Source organism: Triturus cristatus, chromosome 11 (genome assembly GCF_964204655.1).
Source record: "Triturus cristatus chromosome 11, aTriCri1.1, whole genome shotgun sequence".
Lineage (NCBI taxonomy): Eukaryota > Metazoa > Chordata > Amphibia > Caudata > Salamandridae > Triturus > Triturus cristatus.
This window is the reverse complement of record NC_140594.1, coordinates 622648903-622672663: the sequence shown is the minus strand read 5'-3', so window position 1 is coordinate 622672663 and position 23761 is coordinate 622648903. Positions and strand designations below refer to the sequence as shown.

The following is a 23761-nucleotide window of genomic DNA, read 5'->3' as shown; positions in this document are numbered from 1 at the left end:
TGGCATCAAGAGAAGGTGGAGCCGGGATGGCACTGAAAGTGTAATAAAGCTGTGAAAAACACAAGCACCGTGGCGCCATGAGATCAGATTAACTTGCTTCCTAGTGCGAGCAGCATCTGTGCATCCATCTAATCACACAAATATATTACCATGTGGTTCAACTGCTCCATGACACATTCCACAATTTCTGATTTACTCTCCAGCAGTTCCGGTGAAAACTTCTCATTCAGCCAGGCCTGGTTTAAAAAGAGAAGAGTGGAAGGTGAGATAACGTGAAAATACTGCTAAATATAAAGAGCCCTTGCCTCTTTGACCCCTCTCCTACAACCCCATGGTAAGAAGACATGTAGAGGGAATGTAATGTTGTTAAAACTTATCGATAAAGCAGCGAAATGTTATGAAATTAAAAGGAGGCACAGGGAGATATGGTAAGCGTACTCTCCTCCCCCACACTGCTTTTCAGCCACCTGAAATTATCACTACACTAAAGAACACAATAAAACACAGAGCAGACCACCTAAAAAAAGTGTGTGATGGCTAATTAGCATATGCTATGACACCTCTGGGACTGACGTCACAGAAGTGATGTTACAGGAAGTAATATCACAACCATAAAATACCCCTCAATCTAATGGGAATGGACCTACCTGGGAGTTACATCTAAGATACAGACATTGCTGTATAAATGAAAATATGTACACAATGTATGTATTCTAGTTATAACTAACGCACACATACACTGTCTGGGAAGGCAAATTGGTGAAAATTCTGTGCAATACACAATGCTATATATAAATGTCGAATAATACATATGTAGTTTTTGCATGGTATGAAGTTAGACAGAAATATATACACCCACATGAAATTCTACAAATTAAGAATGCAAAATTGTACTTAAAACACCATGCAAAGGGGAGCTATTATCAATATTTCAAACTCATGACCTTGATACAAGTTGTGACAAATGAAGCAAAAGGAAATTATTTGTAAAATATTTTTTTAAAGACTAGGTGCGTAAGGCTTGGGATAATGCTTTGTTAGGTCTTGCCTAGCGTTGCTATGCATATGCGCAGCACGCTCAGCAAGATTTATTGCTAATGAGAAGTTTTAGAAAAGGGCTTGAAGCCCTGCCACTTATTTCCATTGGCTGACGTCACCGTTTATGCTAAACGGTGGCCTGCCATTTGAAATAAGCTTTCTGGGGTGCCTCCTTTTCGCTTTTTTGTCCGGCCCACCCAGACTGGCTCGCCTGCTTCACGGCAGTTGTGAAGACTTTTCTGATCTGCTTGTTTATTTAAGAAGCAGATAAGAAAAGTCTTCACGACAGCTGTGAAGCACGCGAGCCAGTGATCCAGGCTTCCTGCAACCACGCTGCCTTCACGCCTGGAGCATGCACCAGTCAGCTCTGTGATTGATTGGCGGCAGGCAGGCACAGAGCTCAGAGGCGCAAGGGGTCACATGGAGGACAGGGGTATTCCGGCAGACTGTGGGGCTAGTATCTCTGAATACATATGTGTTATTGCTTCTAGTTATTCTCTCCGTGCCTAACAAAATCAATGTTCCATCTGTAACGCCACTGGTGCTCATGTAAAGCGCTCAGATACTTTCGGTCAAGTCCGCGCTATATAAAAAACTCCGATTTTTTTTTTAATAAACACTAGTGACATTATTACTTATTTGCATCGTCCCCAGTCTCATTTGGAAATTTGAATGTAGAATTCACTTGTAAAGTCACACGGAATCAAGCACACACTCTCCGCACCCTCTCTCTGCATTTGGAGCTCAGAGAGCGAAGCTGAAGCGACTGTGAGAATCGCCAGGAAGGCAACCTTTGGGTGCTTTGCTGACTGCACACCAAGCGGGGAAGAATGGGGCAGGTTTTTAACATGGTGCTTTTTACTGCGGATTCCACAGGAAAATGTTTTGAGATCTTGTAAAAACACCAGATGCCCAGCACAGCTTTGTAGCGCTATAGTTTATACATTACAAAGACCTTGTTGTGGTTTAGAATGGATATATACAGCATGAGCTCTTGTGATTAACGTGTCCTGCTGGGCCTACCCACAGCAATAGGATGTGGCCCAACGCCTAAAGCAGCGGACCTTGAAGTTGGGGGACCGGGTTCCTGTCTCGGTAGCAACCCTCAACATCCTGTGGTCCTGGGCAAATTACTTAATCTCCCCGTGCCTAGCAAAATCAATGTTCCGTCTGTAACGCCACTGGTGGTCATGTAAAGCGCTGAGATACTTTTGGTCAAATCCGCGCTACATAAAAAACTCGGAAAAAATAATTAATAAACACCAGTGACATTATTACTTATTTGCATCGTCCCCAGTCTCATTTGGAAATTAACGTGTCCTGCTGGGCCTACCCACAGCAATAGGATATGGCCTAACGGCTAAAGCGGTGGACCTTGAAGTTGGGGGACCGGGTTCTAGTCTTGGTAGAAACCCTCAACATCCTGTGGTCCTGAATGGTGTGTTTTTATAACTTTCTAGTAAAAGCCCTAATTCTGAGGCGTTATGATTTACTATGTACAAATCTCTTCACTCTTATGAAAGTTCGGTTTTTCCATGTACGGCCAGTAAGTGCTGCTTCTAGGCGATACCATATACTTTATCTGTGATAGGTCGGGCTGTCTCTTCTCCCCCACCACAGGCCCCTGCTCCTAATCTCTCGTTCCACTCTGCCTCGGGCCGCAGTGCATTGTGGGTTTATCTACCCCCACTGCTCCCTCCGAAACTGCCTATTTAAAATTAAAATGCCACAACAATGGGCAGTGACCACACCTCGCTGAGCAAATGCATTCAGCAGCAGTAAAAGAAAGGGTCTGGTGCCAGCCGCGGCGAGGTGGGGCCATGGTGGCTCGCGAGAGGGGACGTGGGGATTTGAAGTCTGGAGCTAAAGGGATAGGAAAGAAGTGACAACTACGCATTTGTTTAGTGTACTCAGTAAATCAATTGCGTCTCAGAAGCTACAGAGGAGAGGCGGCCAAGGCAGAAGATTTAAGTTTAGGATAGAGGTACATTGAGCGAGATCTGGTGTCCATCAATCCATAGTGTAATGGACAATGTTGGGCGCGAGGGCAGCACTCAGTGTGGTCTCAGTACTGGAACATGGGAAGCTGCTTCTGAGCACTACTGAGGCTCCATGGCAGAGCTGTTTGGGGGTCTCTGTACTGGAAGAGCAGGAGGCACACACTTAGGGACTGACAGCTTTACTTTGTCAAACTTTAACAACAGAATAGCAGGCTTTGCAGGTCCGGATTGCCACGATTCAAACCTCGCTCAATCAGTGTGAGACACATACCATTGTGTAGGTTGAACCAACCTGCTGGAAGAACCAATCGGAAGCGGAATTCTAATGATGACTGCTAACCTTTAACAAGCATTTCCAATGCAATAGGTCTTGCATTTACGCGAGTTTGAGCTATTGGCATTGCAAATAACAATGCCTTTTATTTTTGTTTTCATTTTTAAAACATAAATGAAAGGCATTCTCATTTGCAATGCCAATAGCTTAAACTTGTTTTAAAAGACTTTGCCATTTACAATGCCAATAGCTCCAAAACTCGCAGTTGCGAGACCTGTTGCATTGTAAATGCTTGTTTTTATAAGTGATCGGAATGAGCTGTGAATGTACTATACAAAAACCGAACATAGTCACAACTGGAAAAGTAAAAGATTTTTGGAGGTTTTATTTTACTTTTGATTAATCACATGCGTGTTTTTTCATATATAAAAGTTTAATGAAGCATAGATATGAAATTTCTCAGAGGTATAACATTTTTAAAGAAATAGTAGCCATAACAAATAGAATACGCTGGTTGTTTTTAATGGTTTGCAATTAAGAGGCTACGAGCACATGGTGGGCGGTTCACTCAACAGTTGACTATCAAAATTCTACCCTTTCCTGTTCCACTCTCAGTGATGAAGACACAAACATAATAGGGGTTAAAAATCCTGAGACCACCGTGCCATTATATGCAAGTGTAACCAGCAACAGCACACAATGATTGCACGCATCAACAGCCTTAGTGGTTTGTGGTGTCTTAACTGTTAGCATAATTAATCTAGCAGTGTACTCAGGAATGGCACCCGTTCTTTAAAAATAGTGGATGGAGACACTGTAAATTCTTGATTGTGCCCTGTACAAGAATACAAATAAAGAGGCAGTGAGGGGACAGACCTTGCTCGACCCTGTGGACAGAGGAACGTCAAGTGAGACCCTGGGCAGGGCAGGAATGCCAAGAGAGATTATAGGAATACCACTCTTGTGCAGGGCAGCAGCAGGAAAGCCAACACAGCGAGCACAGTATAAGTGACCCGGGAGAGAGAAGTACAAGGGACGAAAATCAAGAGAGTTTACAGGACAGTAAGCCATGGTAAAAAACTATTTTACTGAGAGGCCCGAAACATGGATAAAAAGAGAGTTTTGGCTGTAAAGTCACATCAGTGGAGACTGCAATGCAGAGGGAAATCATAAGAGTCTCATGTAGTTAGGGTTAACATTCCACCCCTGATGGCATTAGAACACCAAGAGGACCACTAAGAGATAAAAGACCTCACAAATACATCACGAAAGCCCTAGGTGATTAATATAAGGATACCACTGGGGAAAACGGAGGGGGGGGCTTTAGGTGTCAAATATGTAGGTAAGCCACACTTTCAGTTCAGCGCCTAAGTGAGCACCAATGACCCTCACCTCTTCCAGTCGACGAATCAGCTCTGCAGGGGTTAAGAGCACCTCATCACTCCCTGCATCGGAGCTCTGATCAAACAGGTCCAGCTCCTCTGCCATACTCCACCAGGATCAGAGCGCTGTCTGGTCCAGGGGGGCCAGAACGTGCCATACAACCCGGGAGGCAACAGGGAGAAGACGTACCACACTGCCTAATAGTAAAAAAGAAAAAAATATTAAAAACTGATGAAATGCAACAAACAGTCTTAAGGTTCCATGCCCTTCATCTCAAATGACACACTCTCAAAACGAAGAACAGGAAGTCTCAAGTGACATCAAGATCTCAGATATTCTCAACTGCATCAAGCACATTTAGAAAAAATGTTGCTCATTTTCTAGGTTTTGCTGAGGTCCATGTCTAGTGACAGTAATAAGCACCGCCACATTCCTAATCCAATGGGGCGTGCACACCTACAATGGCAATACCCACACAGTCTCTTCACTCGAAATAAGGGGGATCTAATCGTATCGTGGAACCAGCGCCTATTATTGAGCCAGAGACCCGGGGAAACCTCATATAAATGTGCTGACTTTGTCCCAGTGCAATCTTTACTGACAACAGGTCAAAAATCAGCAACACCCACGTTTTCCCTGCTCTGTGTTCAGAGCATCAACCTGCAGGGGGGGGGGGGGTCTGGTGGCTCCTTATTTTCAGTTCCATCTGGGTTCAACAGAAGCTTTCACTTAAAGGGCCATCATCACTCCTTTTGTTCTAGTTACATCCTAGGTGAGAGCTAGCTGTAGCCCAACACCCACATACCAATGCCAGCGAAGAAGCAAGCACACTCTGCTTATTGTCATGTCCAAAGTGCTCGATTTTAGAAGATTCATGGGCGTGAAAACTTGCTATCTTATTTGATAACATCACAGGAAGTGATCATGACACAAATGCCACCCCGCAACAATATATTATTGGTTTGGAAACAGGGGAACTACATCTCAAAATTAACAAAACATTCTTGTTCAACCTGTATTGCTTTGCACCGATTTAATCCCCAAAAAAACAAATAGAGCAGAAGCAAAGCTTATATAAAATATACATAGTCCTCATACCTCATCCAAAATCATAACACAAATGTGCATATTCTTCAAATTCCTCAGTCTTCTAGGGAGAAAGCAAGCCAAATCTAGGTCTTTTTCCTATTTATTTAATATAAAAAGAGTAAAAATAACATAATTGAATTACTAAACTAGTTACAATTGGCAGCACATGCTCTGGACTTATGGCAAAGCACATAACACTGGGACGTTACTGGTGATGTATTTTAAGGAGCTGGTGAGAGGAGGTGAATTAAAGAAGCGTTGATGTTTATTATTAGTGTGTATGAGTTGGTGAGAATGGTATGTATGGGACGTTTTAGAGCTTCGTGTGGGTTGTAATGATTGCCTAATGTTTTTATTTCAAAAGAAATACATGGCAAATGATTTAGGGTTTTTCTAATTAAATGTGGTGGTGTACTTTATATTGAAAGTTGTCAAAAACGGGAAAAAATGAGAAAGTAAACACATTTATAAAAAAAGATAGTTGGGTCAGTTAATATTTTGAGATTAAGTCGGTGCTAGAAGGAAAATAGGCTAAGCAGGAATTTTGTGTTGGTTTTAAGATAACAGGAAGGGAATTCAGGCAAAATTTAACACGTGGGACGACTGGGGAACTGCCTTAAATATTTATTTTTTTAAAACAATCAAAATTAATGTTTCTGAGTTAGACAAATGACTGACAAAGGTTGTGGAGCAGCACTATAATGTGTCAAAATAGCTTATTTAATCAAATGCAGGAATCTGTAGGTAGGCTCCCCAAGAGGTGGTGTTGCTTCCAAAAGCTTTTGCACCTCCCAGGAGCCACTCCACAAAGGAGAGTTATAAATGGAGGTGCATTTAAAGGTCAGATTCTATCCTTTCCAAGCAAATGTGACATTTTGCCGGCTACGAGTGAGAGAGAATACTACCTGCAAATGTGTGAGTCTCACTGGTAGTGAGAAAACTTGAGGTCTCTGCACTTCATGGGAGCTTAATTGATACAGCATGATGTGGAGGCATGTTTTTTTACCCTTTTCCAAACTCTGCTGTGTAACAGCTTTACAAGCCCTCACGTATCTGTATATACGAGTATTTACGCAGATACGAGATTATGGACAAGTGATGAAACTTTTCATACACTCACCACCCATCAAAGATGTGGGTTGAATCCATCATTGTTCTTTAACTCGCTTTGCCACCCCAGTTCAGACACAGCCATTTGCAAATCAGTCTTGACCCTGTGCCTCATGGGAACAGTTCAGCCTGAACTGCTAAGCCAGGTCTTCCCTGGAACGGAATGGTTACATTTCTTTATTTGCATTTAGTATAAATATTACCGTTTACATTAATGATAAAGCCTGATATACAAGCATTTGTTTATCTGGCGGTGTTTACATGTTCATAGGTTTGTATTAAGACAAAACAGCTTAATCTCGTTTAACTGTGCGAGAGGACATGTCAGTACATAATCGATGTACGATGTATACAGTACATATCACTCGTCTCCCATACCCAAATCTTAGTATGTTTCAATATATTCAGGCTTCTAGTAGTCCATTTTGACTTATTCTCAACTCTCATGGTCCACATTATGGATAAAGGTACAGTTTGAGTTTAACATATACTTAACAAAACAACAATAACAACAGCTCGTCACATCAAGGTTGTTTCTAGTTAACATTTTTTCGGTGTTCATAAATTAGCAGCTGCTTTATATCACCCCCCACCCCTACCTGTCTGGACAAAGTACAGTTCAGGTTCGTTCCAGCACCAGAATAGGACAGCTCCACTCATTTCCTATGTAGCATGCACATCTACTAATGGTGGTTAGCGCATGTTTTGTGCTCCGTTTGCGTATGATCCAAACCTGTCGCCATTTTGCAAACTAGTGCCCTCAGTTTCCTGATCTATCTGTTTCAATTCCATTAACATCACATCCCAATACTGCGCTATAGGATTCTTGCGCAGGCCGGCTATTTCCTCCCTGCGTAGCGCCGTGCTTTCAGACTGGGCCCATACTGCTAGTGAGTTTTTCCAGTTGTTGAGGACGGGACAGCTTCTAATTTCCATTGTTTTGTAATTAGCCTTTTGGCATTTATAAGGCCTAAATCCGTGAACCTGGAGGGGACCTTGTGTTTCTTAGATCTCGAGATATAGCGACGCATGCATTCTCCCATGTTTGCAATTGGGGCCTGTCGGTGTAAGTTGATAGTGCCATCATTATTCCCTGCCAGTATACTTGCAGGACAGTACAAAAAAAAAAATCAGCGCCTACCTGCGAGGGCATTCCGAATTCGTAAATTGAAAATATTTGTTCAACTTGTCCAGAGGCAGATATGCCCTATGTGTGATGTACGTTGGTATGAGCTCGAATTTGGCTTTTCTTGGTATGAATGTAGGGTTAGCCAGAATCTTATTCCATTTGTGATCTGTCCATGGATTTCCCCTGTCCTCCTCCCAAAGTGTACGCAATTGCGGCCGTCATGGGCTGTGTGGTTTGACTTAGTAATGCCTCCATCAACTAATGAACTATATGGGATGCATTACCCATTACATGTAGGTATTGGATCAGGAGATGTGTCTCCGGTTCGGTGGTTATCTCCCCAAGCCGATGTAAGGGATCGCGTGCCAGTGTGCAAGCGTACTATTGAGGGTGCTTGTTCTATTTCTCGGTGTCCCCAGAAGCGACAACGCTGGGGCATAAGTAATTACAGTCCTGGTGAGATGGAGGCTGCGTTCATGGCAACGGTGGGACAAGGCTAAATAAGTCGGTGATGGAATGGGAGGGCGGGCTATCGGATGGAATAGATGGTAAATTGGAGACTGTGACCATGGTGGGTGCGATGTAGCTGTGTCATTTACCTGGACCGGAAATAAGCAACCTGGGACTAGTTTCGGGGTAACGCCCTTTATCAGCCAGGCTAGCCTGAATCCAGTGGCAAAGTGAGCAAGGGACCCACGTCTGGGCATACCCTGCCAACTTAGGGCGAATACATTAAACAGAAGGAGATGACGACGAAGCGCTGAAACTTTTCAGACACTCACCCCCAGTCGCAGATCTGGCTGAATCCATCATCGTTCTTTAGCTCATGTCGCCACCCGATTTCAGACCCAGCCATATGCAAATAAGTCTTGACCCTGTTCCTCATGGGAACAGTACAGCCCAAACTGCTAAGCCAGGTCTTTTCTGAACCAGAAACTAGCATCCTGTTACAGGTTTCAGGGTAACACTCCTCATCAGCCAGGCCAGCTTAACTCCATTGGCAAAGTGAGTAATTACACCATAAGCCATTCATATAACATTTAGTAATAGGTTTTTACTACCCAAAAGAAACGTTTCAGCAACCTTAGAAGAACAAAAGATTGAGGAAAGATCAGTAAGGTAATACATTTACACCTTGCAGTTTTTACTGAGCTCCTCCTTCGTGCTGGTTCTCAAGTCAATAAGCTGTGCTACATGGTTTATAACTTGGGACCTACAGGTGACACAAGGATCTCTGCAACAAGAGCAGTAACCCATAGAGCAATCCACATAGCATCCAAATCTATGATATCATGTTACATATAATGTTTTTCAACGGGCACATTAACCCTCTATGCTATGTTGAGATAAACATGACTGGTTTGCACACAGGATTCTCCAGCAAGTGCATCAACCTCCTAGTTAGCTCACTGATCTTGTGCCCTAGAAATTGCCGAATACACAAAGATCTTTGCAACCAGTGCCATACCCCTATTTTAAAATACAATCACTTTGTGACCAATAGGGTAAGCCAGAAAATAAATAGTATCACGTGTCCTTGCTACCCATATCTTTGAGAAATTTTGCAAACAAAACGTGTAAGTGGACTGCGACACTCTGCCCCTCTTGACTCCACCCCTTTCAGCTGCTACCTTGACCCCAAAATATGGAATCCCTTTTAGGCCTCGCCTACGCAGCGCATATGCGCTGCATAGGAGACCTTAGCCGTCGTACAGCTCTTTTTCCAAGCACATACTCGTGCTTGTGGCGGCATACAGCTTGCGGGAGTGCGCAGCGGCGTGCCACAAGCACAAGTGTGTGCTTTGAAAAAGAGCAAACAGCTGCTGCTTAGTGCGTGCGCGCATGCACTCCCCCCACCCCTCCCACTTACTTCTTCAAGGCTCAAGCCCGCCCAGCTGCAAGAGTTGTCTCCTGTGTGTGCGCGTGTGCACTCCCCCCACCCCTCCCACTTGTTTACTTCTTCAAGCCTCAAACATTCTTCGAAAGAGTATCCCAACGCCCCTTCCGCTCACCCCCCTTTCCCACCGTAGTTTGGTTTTAGGTGCGCATCTGCTGACTTTAATTGGCTCAGCTAGGCACCACTTCCGGGCTTGTTTAAGCACGCTCCACGGAGCTCATGCTGAGGGGAATTCGTTGTTTCTGCCCAGTGTGTGACATTTCCTTTCCCTATGAAAGCCCCACCACCCTCCTCCCCCCACTGTGAGATGCTCTGACAATCAAACCACGGGATTTATGCTGGTTGCACCCCAGCAGTTTACCCTCTCACCTCAACGGCGACCTGCACGCCCGCACCTCTTTATTTCCCCCCCGCAGCCTCCTGTGCCCCCTCTTTAGAAACGTCACACACCAGGAGTCTTTTCTTTATTATAACATATCATGTCTACCACCACTATCCAGTTTAGAATGTGCCTGCGTGATTTAGTGTGTGTCCGTGTGTGTCTGCGTGAGTGTGTGTCTCTGTGTGAGTGTGTCTTTGTGTTTGCTTGAGTGTGTGTATGCGTGTCTGCGTGCGACCTAGTGCGAGTGAGTGCGTGTGTGTTTCTGTGTGTGTGAACGATGTTTCTACAATGATTAGCTTTCTACCTTACTGAAAACCGGGTCTTTCACAAACAGAAGCCAAACCTGGGAACAATCTGCAGCTGTATTTCTGCCAGGTAAACATAGGGTCCATTATTACTCTGCAGGAATCCTCCATACACTGTTATTCAAAACCAAACACTTGCCTCATACCTTGAGCGATTTACTCCAAATGTAAGTCACTGCACCAGCCCCACGGCCTCATACATAAAGCACTCTCTGCCTCCGACAGCTGTAATATTTTACGGAGCGGGCCGTACTTCCTTATGACTCTGCCAAGTCGGACCCTTTTAGTCGTTACAGAAACCGAATGCGCATAACGTGCACGCTGGTCCGCCGACATTTTTGACTCACTTAAGCTGTTCAGTCGAAAGTTGTTAAGAACTCAAAGTACATGATGAGGGTGAACGAGTTCTTTATTCCACAATACACCAAGACAGGCTCCGGGGACGGAGCTCAGGTACGTGCTGCACGTCGGGTCATCAGCTGTCAACCAGAGCAGCTGGTGACGTTAACAGCTGATGAGGGAATGGGCAGTACGGTGTCCTCGCAGGGACATAGCTGGCAACACATAAGGTGTCCTCGAAGGGACACAACTAAAGAACAGAGACAGACAGAGGAAGAAGAGGGGAGAGAGAGAGAGAGAGACAGACAGACAGAGGAAGAAGAGGGGAGAGAGAGAGAGAGAGACAGAGACAGAGACAGAGACAGAGACAGAGACAGAGACAGAGACAGAGACAGAGACAGAGACAGAGACAGAGACAGAGAGAGAGAGAGAGAGAGGAGAGAGAGACAGACAAAGAAAGAAGAGGAGAGAGAGAGAGAGACAGACAGACCGAGAAAGAAGAGGAGAGAGAGAGAGAGAGAGACAGACAGACAGACAGACAGACAAAGAAGAGGAGAGAGAGAGAGAGACAGACAAAGAAGAGGAGAGAGAGAGACAGACAGACAGACCGAGAAAGAAGAGGAGAGAGAGAGAGACAGACAGACAGAAAGAAGAGGAGAGAGAGAGAGAGAGAGAGACAGACAGACAGAAAGAAGAGGAGAGAGAGAGAGAGACAGACAGACAGAAAGAAGAGGAGAGAGAGAGAGAGAGAGAGAGAGAGAGAGAGAGAGAGAGAGAGAGAGAGAGAGAGAGAGAGAGAGAGAGAGAGAGAGAGAGAGAGAAGAAGAGGAGGGAGAGAGAGACAGAGTCAGAGAGAGAAAAAAGGAGGTAAGAGGCTGGATAAGTGAGTAACATACAATGCTGAAACTCCAAAAATACAAGTAGTTAATCACAAAAGTAGTCAGAAAGTTTCACTGGTGGCAACACCCTTTCCCAACTCTGCTGGTGAAGACCAGTGGAGTTTCACCTAACTCTGGAATGGGAGGTAGCTGTCTGCTGACATTTCTCGTGATGTTGTCCCGAGGGGAAGCCTGAACACAGTTCGCCGGAAGAGATGGAACTCTGCGGGGCGAGGCAGACTCATTAGTGATGGGCTCTGGTTCAGATTCGCGTCCGAAGAATCAGACAAGGGTCTGCTGTTTTTACCCGCCAGGATTTGTTCTTGACAGGATGCCCCTTCTGTAGGAGTGGCCGTTCTCTCTGATGTGTGTCTGCATACTGAGAGGGCGGAAAAGTGCCACATTCTTCCGTCACTTAACAGGGCTGAGTTGCAGTACAACTTGCGTACAATCAAGGGTGTGGAGAATCTGTCCTGTCCTTTGCTTACATATCCGCTCTTCTTTCCATTTTTTTTTAAACAAACTTTATTGAGACCCATGTAGTATAATATATTGCCAATAGTTATTCATAAAGTCATTTTCCTGTTCTCATTTTACAGACATAACTTTAACATATTTTCTTATATAAGATGACTGTTGATCGCGTACAATAATGTTGTATGCACTTGGTTACGCAAATTGCAGAGACTTATATATGTTCATTTTCAGGACATTTCAGGCATTAATAAGAAATAAGCTGCTGTTACTCAAACATTTTTAACATCAACTACCCAAACTGCCCATTCCCTCCCGCCTACCCCCTCTCCTGGTCTACGAGTATCTATGCAAGTTATCTGTCTAACCAGATTATGCAAACATTACTGATCGTCCTATGGTATTGGAGACCTGTATTCTTTGGATCAGTGTGTATGTCGGTGTGGACTCGCTTCTAGCCAGTATGGTATTGGGCTATTATGCTCTATCTTGTTGTGTGGATATTAGATCCATACTCTTGAAGTCCTCCATTAGGATGTCCCATTCCATCGAAATAGGCTGCTTACGTAGCCCCCTAGCCTCTTCACGGCGAAGAGCTGTGCTCTCCGCACCTCCCCACTGTATTACCTCCTCCTGCCACTCGGCTAACGTGGGGCACCTAGGGGATTTCCATCTTTTAGTGAGAGATCGCACCGCTAGTATAAGGGCGAGGTCCAGAAAGCGCTGTTGTACTTTTAGCGCTTTAGTTCGTTTACGGAGACCCAAGAGACAGTCCAGGATGCCATCCTGGACTGTGACATGAGTAGATTCCTCAAGGGAGTGTACCTTAACAGTGTCCCCTACCTTGAGTTGTACTGGTTTGCACCCATGCTTTTGATCAAAACGTATTTTGTATTTGCTCTGTGCCTGCTCTACTTTTCTCCTTACTTATTCAGCAGACCAGTGTACTCTTTTTAGAGGCCTTGCACCAACCCACATTGTCTTTTGTTAGGGGAGTTCTGCCCCGCATGAGTACGAACAGGCTGTGGCCTGTTGTATCATTGGGGCTGATGCGGTACGCCCACACGGTTTTAAGTATTTCTTGCTTCCAACGTAGCCTGTTGGCATTAGCTAATTTAATGATTCCCTTTAAGACTCTATTAAACCTCTCTACGGCACCGTTTCCAGCGGGGTGGTAGAGAGAGGTAGTCTTGTGTTCAATTTGATTTCTTTCTGTATACGCTCTGAAAGCGTCTGACATGAATTGTGGCCCATTGCCGCTGACAATTTGTTTAGGTAGCCCTTCTCTTATGAATACGCCATCAAGGAATTCCACAATGTTTTTCGAATCAGGTGTCATGAGAAACTCGATCTCTGGCCACTTGGTAAAATAAGCTATGATGACAACGATGTACCATTGTTCATCACGTTCCATGACTGGTCCCATTATGTCCACCTCTACTCTTTCCCACAGCATGGAGGGGCAAGAGATAGGTTGGAGTGGAGGTCTAAGTGTGACTTGAGTCTTGTCAAGAGTTTACGCACTTGTTGCAATCTCTGACTAACCTTTCTACTGCGGTGCTTACCCCTGGCCACAAGTAGCTTTCTTTTACTCTGCTTTTAGTTTTTACTATTCCCAAATGACCCTCATGACATAAATCCATTATTCTTTTCCTTAGTGTAATAGGCGGAACTGCTCTTCCACTCCTCAACAGCAAACTTTTTTCGTAAGATAGTTCGTCCTTTCCTTTGAAAAACTGTCTCAAAGTATCACTGAGTGTGTTTTTGCACACCCACCCTTTCTGTACCATGTCTATTACTTTGCACAGTTCAGTGTCTTTCTCTAGCTCTGTGAGCAATTCTTCTTTGGAGATCTCCTGGAAGTTCTCATTAATGCTTGCGACACATGTATCCTCATTTTCTGTGGAGTATTCTTGCTTTGAATTACTGACTGGCATTCTACCTAGAAAGTCTGCTACCACGTTTCTCACACCTGGTACATAATGAATGGTGTAGTTGTAATCAAATAAACGCATTGATAAGCGTGCTAACCTGGGAGATGCTGCATACATGCCCGCCGCAGTGAACACTTTTGTGAAGGGCTTATGGTCTGTGCACAAGGTGACTGTTTCCCCACACAAATTGACGGAAATGTTCTAATGCCCATACGCACGCCTCTCGTTCGATCACAGAAAACCTTTCTTCAGTTGGCGTTAGTGATCGTGACGCAAATGCAATGGTGCTTTCTATTCCCTTACAGTCTTTCTTGGTCAGCACAGCACCCAGGCCCTTAGAACTAGCGTCTGTGGCGATTGTGCTATTTAGCGAAGACTCAAACCCCTGTAGTGGCATGGTTTCACACAATTCTTTTTTGAGAGAGCTGAACGTGTTGTGACAAGTCACTCCATTCGAATTTGTTTTTCATTTTCAGTAACTGTCTCATTTCGTAGGTCTTGCTCGAAAAGTTTTTAATAAACTTTGCGTAAAACTCCACGAGGCCTAGGAAAGACCGCAATTCACCTTTGTTACTAGGCAGAGGTGAGTCTCTGTTGGTGTGTACTAGTTCCTTTTTGGAGCGGATACCCTCGCCATTAATTTCATGACCGAGATAGTTTACCGAGTTATATGCAAATTTGCATTTTTTGTGTTCTGCTGTAAGCCCTTTGGAGTCTAAAATTGAGTACTTGTTCAACCTTCTCATCATGTTCCCCTCTTGACTTACCCATCATAAGGATGTCATCTTGGAACATTAGTATCCCGGTTACTCCCTTGAAAATATTGCTCATCAGCCGTTGAAATATCGGGGCCGCTGATGCCAGACCGAATGGGACCCTCGTGAACTGGTAACACCCGAAGGGTGTGATGAAGGCTGTACGTTTTTTGCTGGCACGATGAAGCGGAACCTGGTGGTACGCAGCTTTTAAGTCTATCGTAGAGAACCACTTTACACCCTTGGTGGTTGATAACATTTAATTTGTCTTTGGGAGGGGGAATTGCTCGACCACTATATTATTTTTAAGATCGCATAAGTCAATACACAGTCTCAAACTTCCGTAGGGATGTTTGGCTACGACCAACAGCGCAATCCACTCCGACACCTCCACCTGATCTATAATTCCATCTTCGAGCAGTTTCTCTAATTGCGTTCTCACTTCATCCCTAATTGAAAATGGAAGATTCCTGACCTTATGTACTGTGGAGTTGGCATTGGCTTTAACCTGGATCTTATGTTGGTATCCTTTCAATGCACCAATCTTGCCGTTGAACACATTGCTGTACTTGCTCATCAGGGCTTTCCCATAATCATCTTCACTTCGTAGAACAAGAACTGGTTCCTCCTTGCTTGGTCGAGAATGATCCCTAAATGTCCTTGATCCATCCATCCCAGCACGGAAGGACCAACAGCGGACACGTATAGTTTGCAGACCGACTCTCTTCCCTTGTATTCAAATTTTAGTCTTTTGAAACTACACATCTCTATTGGTTCTCCTGTAAAGGATTTTATTTTAATGTCTGCTTTATCTAGATCTTTCCCAATGCAAGGTGAGAATTTTTCTTCCCATGTCTTTTTGTTCACAATTGTATATGGGGATCCAGAATCTGCAACAATGCTGATTCTAACTCCACCTATAGTCATATCACATATGTTTTTTTTTCCCTGTTACTTGTGCCGTCACTGATCTCATTTACTTGTTGGTCCTCTATGCTGAGTACACATATGTCTACATCTTCCTCATCATGAGACTCTAGGTTGTCATTTTCGTCGTCATATACAACTCGAATCGAGCGTGTATTCCTCCTGTGGCACACCTTTTGAAAATGGCCTATGACGCCACAAAATGTGCATTTCACGCCTCTTGCTGGGCAGTTTTTGTCATTTGCCCAGTGTGAGTTGTTTCCACATCGGTAGCAACACCTCTTCTCGTTGCTTTGTTGTCTACTGTACTTAGACCTTTGTGCGGTGTTGCCCCCTTTTTGATTTGGTTTAGGTTTTGCTTGAATCACCCTGTTCACCGTTCCATCTTCTTTTTTTTCCTTTGATTCTGAGATAACTGCTTTGGCACAACGTCCAGTCAATTCTGCCTTTCTTGCAATATCAATTAGGTTTTGCAAGAGATATTCCCCTTTTGCCCATAGATTGTCTTGTATGCCAGTATTAGACTCCTGCATGACTATTTGATCTCTTATAAATTTGTCATGCAGAGTAACAAAACAACAGTTAAGGGCTAATTCCTTTAGTGCGGACACATAGTCATCAACAGACTCTTCTTTTCCCTGCTTCCTATGGAAGAATTTGTACCTGTCCACCCCTACACACACTGTGGTCTTATAGTATATATTAAGGTTATCAATAGCGTTGGCATAAACATTATCCTCACTTTCTCCCCTGGCCTTTTTGTTAATGTTGTTGTTTACCTTGATGCCACCGGCACCTAAACAATGCAGCAAGAGTTTGAGTTTCTTTTTTGGGTAGAACTCATCATAATCATCAAATTTTGAAATATAATTTCAAAATACTCCCTCCACTCTTCCCACTTGATCACTGGATCACCCACACCAGGTAGGAACGCTTGCGGTGGGGAGAGATTTCATAAGTATCCTGATGCCATGCTAAGATTTCCTGGTATTTTAAGTTTTAATCAGACTTCACTGTGCCAAAGTTGTCACTTTAAATTGTGTAGGGTAATATTGTTCTTATATTTGCTCCATTTGTAAGTGTTCTGTTGACCCTTTCTTTTTTTTTAATGTACAAGTCTTTCAATACCTTTTACAGCACAGTTTATAACTTTTTGACCATAGCGTTAGCTTTGTAACCAGCGTGCTCTGCACAATACCTTGGTTTAATTGTTGTCCGCTTTGTGCTCGCGCTATACTGTAACGAGAGTTTTCCCCAGTACGCTGCCCTACGCTGGTTCAAATCGCTATGTTTCATCTTTTCTCCTTAATGAGGAATTCAAGATGGTGCCCATGAACGTGCGCCCGACGTCACGGAAAGACTAGACCACCTCCCTCAGGAAATTTTTGTCCTCTTTGTGCGTTAAACGTCACCATGTATTCCTCAAGTGATTGTGACATACGCATCAGCTGGCGGTTGGTTCCGTTTTTTTTTCCGTTTACTCACAAGCAACCGTAATGCGCCGTCCAAAATTCTGTGCCTCATATAACTTTTACTTTTCTTTCAGTAACATTCTTATTTCTCATTTCACATTCTAAGTGGTTCTTGTTGTAAACTAGTCAATCCCACTTTACGCTTCCACACAATTTTTGAAGTAATAAGAACTTCTCTTGTAAGTACTGCATAGTCCATAAGATATTCTACGAACCTTTTGCAAGTCTCTTTGTTTCCAGTCTTTACTTCACATGTGTGAATTTTTTTTTCTTTTGAGAAGACAATCACATTTCCTGTGATACGGACGCTGCACACGACGTTACTTTTTCCTTCTTAAACGTTGTGGGTTCCAGTGCTGGTGCCTCGTCGCCACTTTGTTAAGAACTCAAAGTACATGATGAGGGTGAACGAGTTCTTTATTCCACAATACACCAACACAGGCTCCGGGGACGGAGCTGAGGTACGCGTGCTGGAGCAGGTAGTACAAAATTTTGTATACCCCGCCATTCTGCATGCTATCTTTTAATTACGTTTTGTGTTTCTTTTGCTTAAGTTGACCATTTCGGCCTATAGAAGATGGCTGATCGAGACGTTAAACGTGACTGCCCTGACAACACGAGGTTCTGGGTGAAGTCGCAGGCGACTGAGCTCAGGTACGCGCTGCGCGTCGGGTCATCAGCTGTCAACTGTCAACCAGAGCAGCTGGTGATGTTAGCAGCTGATGAGGGAACAGGCAGTACAGTGTCCTCGCAGAGACATAACTGGCAACACATAAGGTGTCCTCGCAGAGACACAACTAATGAGCATAACAAAAGTTAACATGCAGATAAAGACCCTTTCAGCAGCAGGAAGCCCGGCTCTGAATCTGTGACAGACTTTGCCCTTTGATTATAATGAAATACTCCAGCTGGCACCAACGTGTTATTAATGTTCTCTGTGTCTAGGAACATGACTTTCAGCACAGCACTCATATGCTGGCTGCCTGGGGGCAGTACATCAGCCGAGTGGGGGCTCACCCATACATTATCATCAGAGGCAGCTGTGAATATATATAGAACATCACTAGAGCAATGTCAACCGCAAGGCAGCGCGCCACTGTAGTGCATTTAATACTGCAGCCTACGTTGCCGCAGATCATCGCTTGACCAAAGTCATACAGGCCATATGTCCAGGTACAGTCAGGGCTTTAAGTGGCCAGGGTCCTGACGGTGCTCTGCACCAGCAGTTCTAACAAGCATTGGCATAGCCAATAGGTCTCGCCTTTGTGACCTTATAAGTATTTAGCCATGCAACAGTTAATGTTGTTGCAGTAAGGATATTGTGCTGCATAACTAAATACTTATAAGGTCCCAAAGGCGAGACCTATTGGCTATGCCAATGCTTGTTTTTCTTTTACATATATATTCCCATCATTGCCTGCCTGGTGGTATACTCTCTACACACCTACGACCTACCCTTTTTGGAGGACCCTCGCCGTACGCCTGCTGAGCCACCATGCGAGCACGGAGCTGCACACTGAAGCATGTCAATCAATGATAGGATCGGACTCCCTGGACCACATTAAAAATTAAGCCCAGACACGAGTGCGAGGGGCACATAATTGTCCGAAAATACACCACAAGATAAAACAAAACGACAACCTGAGCTGGCAAATTTAATGATAAAACATGCTAGGGCAGAACAATGCGACAGACCTGTATCTGTCCACGAAACAGTCATACCTGGTTAGTCCATTAGTCCCTCTTTCCTGTCAGTGTAGCCGCTCTTGCTGAAACTCCCGCCACAATCCGACGTGCATACGCAGGCATCGCCTACTCTACGGAAAACAGAGTCCGCCCATGCTCCAGCAGACTGAAGCAGTAGATCCCAGAGCCTATGAGCCAGGACTCAGAGCAGCATTTGTTAACCCAGGTTTTCTCTGTAATGTTTCACCTTTCGCCCAGTGTTTTACGTACCCCTTTTGAAGACACAATTACAAATGCTTTTGAAGCAGCCGATTTCCGAACTGCGATTTTTTAAATAAATTTCCCTTTTGTATCGTTTTCAGTACTTAAATCATTGAAAACCTTCTGAACTGCGTTTTCCTGTTAATTTGAAGACACAGGAAGGGATCGATGTTGTTCATGTGAATGTTACCATGTTGATAGTATATTTTCGAAACAAAAAAATGCCATTTCCATTATTAGACTGTAGAATGTGGATGCCACATTTTAAGTGCTTCTAAAAGTCTGTAGTTAGTACAAACGGTATTTCATAAGCAGATCCAGTCTTTGTGTTCAGTGCTTTAAATGGGAAAAAATAAGTGCAGGTACTCATTAACATGAGCTAGAGGTGGAGTGAGTGAGTGGGCGGGGCTAGGGGCGGGGCTTAGGGCTAGACAAGATGATACTTAACGATTTCTATAATATTTATTTATTATTTATTTATTTCTTTAGTGCATTTTTATAAAGCGCGGACATTACCCAAAGGTGTCAGAGCGCTGTACAATAGAGCTAGTTACGTTACAAAAGAAAAGTGGTACAAAATAGAACATTACAAAGAAAAACAGGAGACTAAAAATGAAGGGTACACAAATACAAAATCCAACACAGCACGCAGGGGTGAGGAATGTACAGGAAAAAATACACATTTACAATGAAGAGCGAACTTCCAAGAGGGGCCTAAGAATGAAAGTATTAGTTCTGAAAGTGTCTTTGGAAGAGAAGAGATTTGTGATCAGCTTAGAAGAGGTGGCAATGGGGGAAGTGAGTTCCAGATTCTCACCGCATTCCCTGAGAAGGATTGCACAATCGATCTTTCCCTTTTGAAGACGGGGGGCTCAAGCAGAAGCTTTTCCGCATTGCGAGAGGGTCGAGAGCTTCTGGACAATTTCAAATTTTTTTGCCAGGTAACGAGGGGAGGACGTGTGCAAGGCTTTATGTGTGATGCAGGCAGTTTTGTAAATAGATCTTGCCTCGATCGGAACCCATCGAAGAGAGGACAGGATAGGAGTGATGTGGTCGCTTCGTTTAGACCCTGAAATGAAGCGAGCTGCTGAATGGAGGATGGATTGGAGAGGGGAGAGGTGGGATTTGGGTAGGCCAGTCAGAAGAGAATTGCAATAATCCAGTCTTGAGAGAACCAGCGATCATACCAAGGTTTTTAAGTCTTTCTCCGGGAAGAACCGACGGATCCCCCACAGAAGGCGCAACTGGTACCGTGCGTTCTTGACAATAGAGTTGATGTGGGAGATTAGGTTGAGTCTTTTGTCAAGAAGGACACCTAGGGATTTAGCGCTGTCGACAATGATGGGTTTATTGTTGAGTAAGTTCGGCTGATCCATCCACGATTGAACGGGAGGAGGTGAGAGAGAGGAAGAAAGGAGGAGGAATTCAGTTTTGGCAGGATTTAGAATGAGTTGGTGAGCTAACATCCAGTTGTGAATGGAGTTGAGAGTAAAGTTGAGTAGTGAGAGATCGTGTGCGGAAGACACCTTGAGGTAGATTTGAGTGTCATCCGCATAAAGATGGTAATGGACCCCAGATTTGCTTAGGAGGTTCCCTAATGGTTACAGGTAGAGATTAAACAGAGTGGGTGCCAGGATAGAACCTTGAAGGATGCCTTGACCTACTGCCAATTGAGATGAAAGACTGTTTGCTATCTTAATCATTTGGGATCTGTCTGAGAGGAAAGAGGCAAACCATTTAAGCACTGTGCCATCCAATCCCATTCTCTGTTGAAGAGTGTTGAGGAGGGTGCTATGATTAACAGTGTCAAAGGCTGCAGAGAGGTCTAGAAGAATCAGAAGACACAATTCCCCAGAGTCGTGTATATGCAGCGCATCATCAATCACTTGCAGCAGGCCTGTTTCAGTGCTGCAATTTTGGATGAAGCCAGATTGTAAAACGTCGAGGAGATTATTGTCCATAATATGTAGGGAAAGTTGTTTCGCAACAAATTTTTCGGTGATTTTCGAAAGAAAAGGGAGGTTGGTGATAGGGCGGAAGTTGTTGAGGTCGTTCGCATCAGCGTAGTTTTATTTTAGCAGCGGGGTAACCTGTCCTGATTTAAGGGCAACAGGGAGGGAGCCTTGACTGAGGAAGAGATTAACTAGCCCGGTCCAGCAAGAGAGAGTATGGGTGTAGAAATCGATGGCGATGACGCTAGGGATGGGGTCAGAAGAGTGGTTGGATGGTTTGGTTTCGAGGATGCATTTGAGGAGGTCATCTTCCGAGTTGACGTCAAAGTATTGCCAGGTGACTAAGGATTTCCGCCCCTTAAAAGGGGTGGGGTGGGCGACCTGATCCACCAGTGCTTTGACCCTCATCAAAGAAAATAGCTAAAACGGCTGCTTTCTTTGTGCCACACACACCAAAACACATGATAAATGTGTTTATATAAACAAAGCAGTTTAACTCATTACACAAAATGAAAGAGAAATTTGATAATATGTTAACATTTCCTTTTTTTGCAAAAGTTGCACCTTCTTAATGCCATACTGTTAATTGCTGCTGTTTGGCACAATACTATATATTTTTGAGCACGTGAGTAGGAAGAAACTGAAAATACCCCCACTTAGAACCAAAGCTCTTATGGCACCAAGCAACTAAAGCAAATCATCATGACCCTCACCAGAAGATATCTCTTGTCTCTTCCATCAATCTATTCATTCATCCTTTCATCCTACCATTTACCTGCTGATGTCCACCATTTACCCTTCACATTCTGTCATCTATTCAGTTTTTCATCCATCATTTAGTTTTTCACCATTCTGTCTGTCCACCCTTCATTACCAAACCTATCCATCCATCTTTGAACCTATCCATTCATCCTTTCCCTCATCCATCTCTTTATCCACCTTTCACTCATTCTTCAATCCTTTTGTTCATCTATCGATCAACCCATTCACTCCTTTATACCATCCACCCTTTCATTCCATCTACCCTTTCACTCAATCCTTCCTTTCACTCATCCATCATCCACCCTTTCATTCATCCATCCAATCTTTCACTTATCCACCCATCATCCGCCCTTTTATCCAATCATCCACCCTCTTTCACCCATCCATCATTCACTCATCCATCCATTCTTCCATCTATACATCCACCCTTGCTCACTCATCCATCCACTCACTCACCCACCAACCCTCCCTACTATGTTATTTATGAACCTTTGTCGCCGAGCATACATGTACATTCAAAGTGCCACCCATTTTCTTTAAAATACCTCCTGAGAGTGTCTTGATTCTCTATCTCGCTTTTTTCTTACAAAAAACAGGCATACAAATGCAGGCAAACACACAAACATAAGCAGACACACAAAAGACTCCGGTATGTTAAAAGCCATCTTCACCATGGCTTTTTTAATTGCCAATGCCAAGGGACTACCATGATTCATGTGTTTGCGCAAACGCAGAGGATAGTGTGAATGTGGTTGACAGCACAGGGCCTGAATGGACCCCATAGCTGCCAAGGTTTCAGATTGCGATGTGTGACATTTTCATATTTTCATTGTAATTATGTGACATTTCAACGACTATGAGTGACACTTTTGCTGGAGCAGGGTTTTCTATTTGAACCCAAACATCAGCTTATATGTTTATATGTCATAATTAAAATTACTAAGGATTAATTACTAGGTATTAAGTATTGTCGAGTGTTTTAATTAATCAACCTTACTAATGAAAGAATTACACGTGGGAATGCAATTGCATGGCTTAATTGATAAAGTGAACTAAGTTGGTGAGTAAATTAATTAAATAAATGTGGCTAAAGTGCTATTTGTTATGTGTTTGCGCTTTAAAATGATATGCTTTAATGTTTTTTTATGTCGCAAATGGCTAGATAATTACATACACATAAGGGTATTAGTGGGAATTAACACTGTATAATCAATACGATGTAGTAACGTTGTTTTGTGTTTCTTTTTACTTAAGTTGTCCATTTTGGCCTGTTGAGAAAATGGCCGACATATACAGCCTGCATTTGAGTAGATGAAATATGAAGAGAGGCCTCGCTGAATATGGTTGAAAATATGACCTCGGCCTCTGTCTGAGCTAAGAGTTATGAAAAGACGACAACTCTGGGATGTTCGCCAGATATCCTTGGAGGAGAACAATTGTCACAAATGAACATTTTCGATAAACTTGCGGTGGCTTCACTATAAGTGATATAATTCCGGAGAAGAGCATCCATGGATGTTGCATAATTAGTTTGACTTCCTTTTTCCGTGTTTTTATTTTTGAGATATCCGAGAGCGGAGATTTTCCTAATGTTGCAAGTTAACATCCTTTCCTTTTCCCTCTGCTCAACGGACGCTTAGAGCTTGTTTGTAACTTTTAATATGTAAGTTTTGGTATAAATATGACTAGACTAGAGAGGGTCTAAGGCCACTTC

General features: G+C 43.6%; 1 protein-coding gene across 3 annotated transcripts in view; it reads right to left on the bottom strand.

The window, feature by feature from the left end:
• The window catches only part of GINS4 (GINS complex subunit 4), a 60782-nt gene extending 41104 nt beyond the window's left edge, over positions 1-19678 (bottom strand). The window contains exons 1-3 of one of the 3 annotated variants that reach the window (XM_085634031.1): positions 19109-19678; positions 4705-4892; positions 150-236 (exon numbers count right to left, since the gene is read on the bottom strand). In XM_085634031.1, the coding sequence (XP_085490157.1) occupies positions 150-236; positions 4705-4800 (183 nt within the window). In that variant the 5' untranslated portion in view covers positions 4801-4892; positions 19109-19678. Of the gene's footprint in view, positions 1-149; positions 237-4704; positions 4893-18841; positions 18863-19081 lie in introns of those variants that run through there. The other 2 variants (XM_085634032.1, XM_085634033.1) reach the window with 2 other exon arrangements.
• Between the last annotated feature and the right edge of the window lie 4083 nt (positions 19679-23761).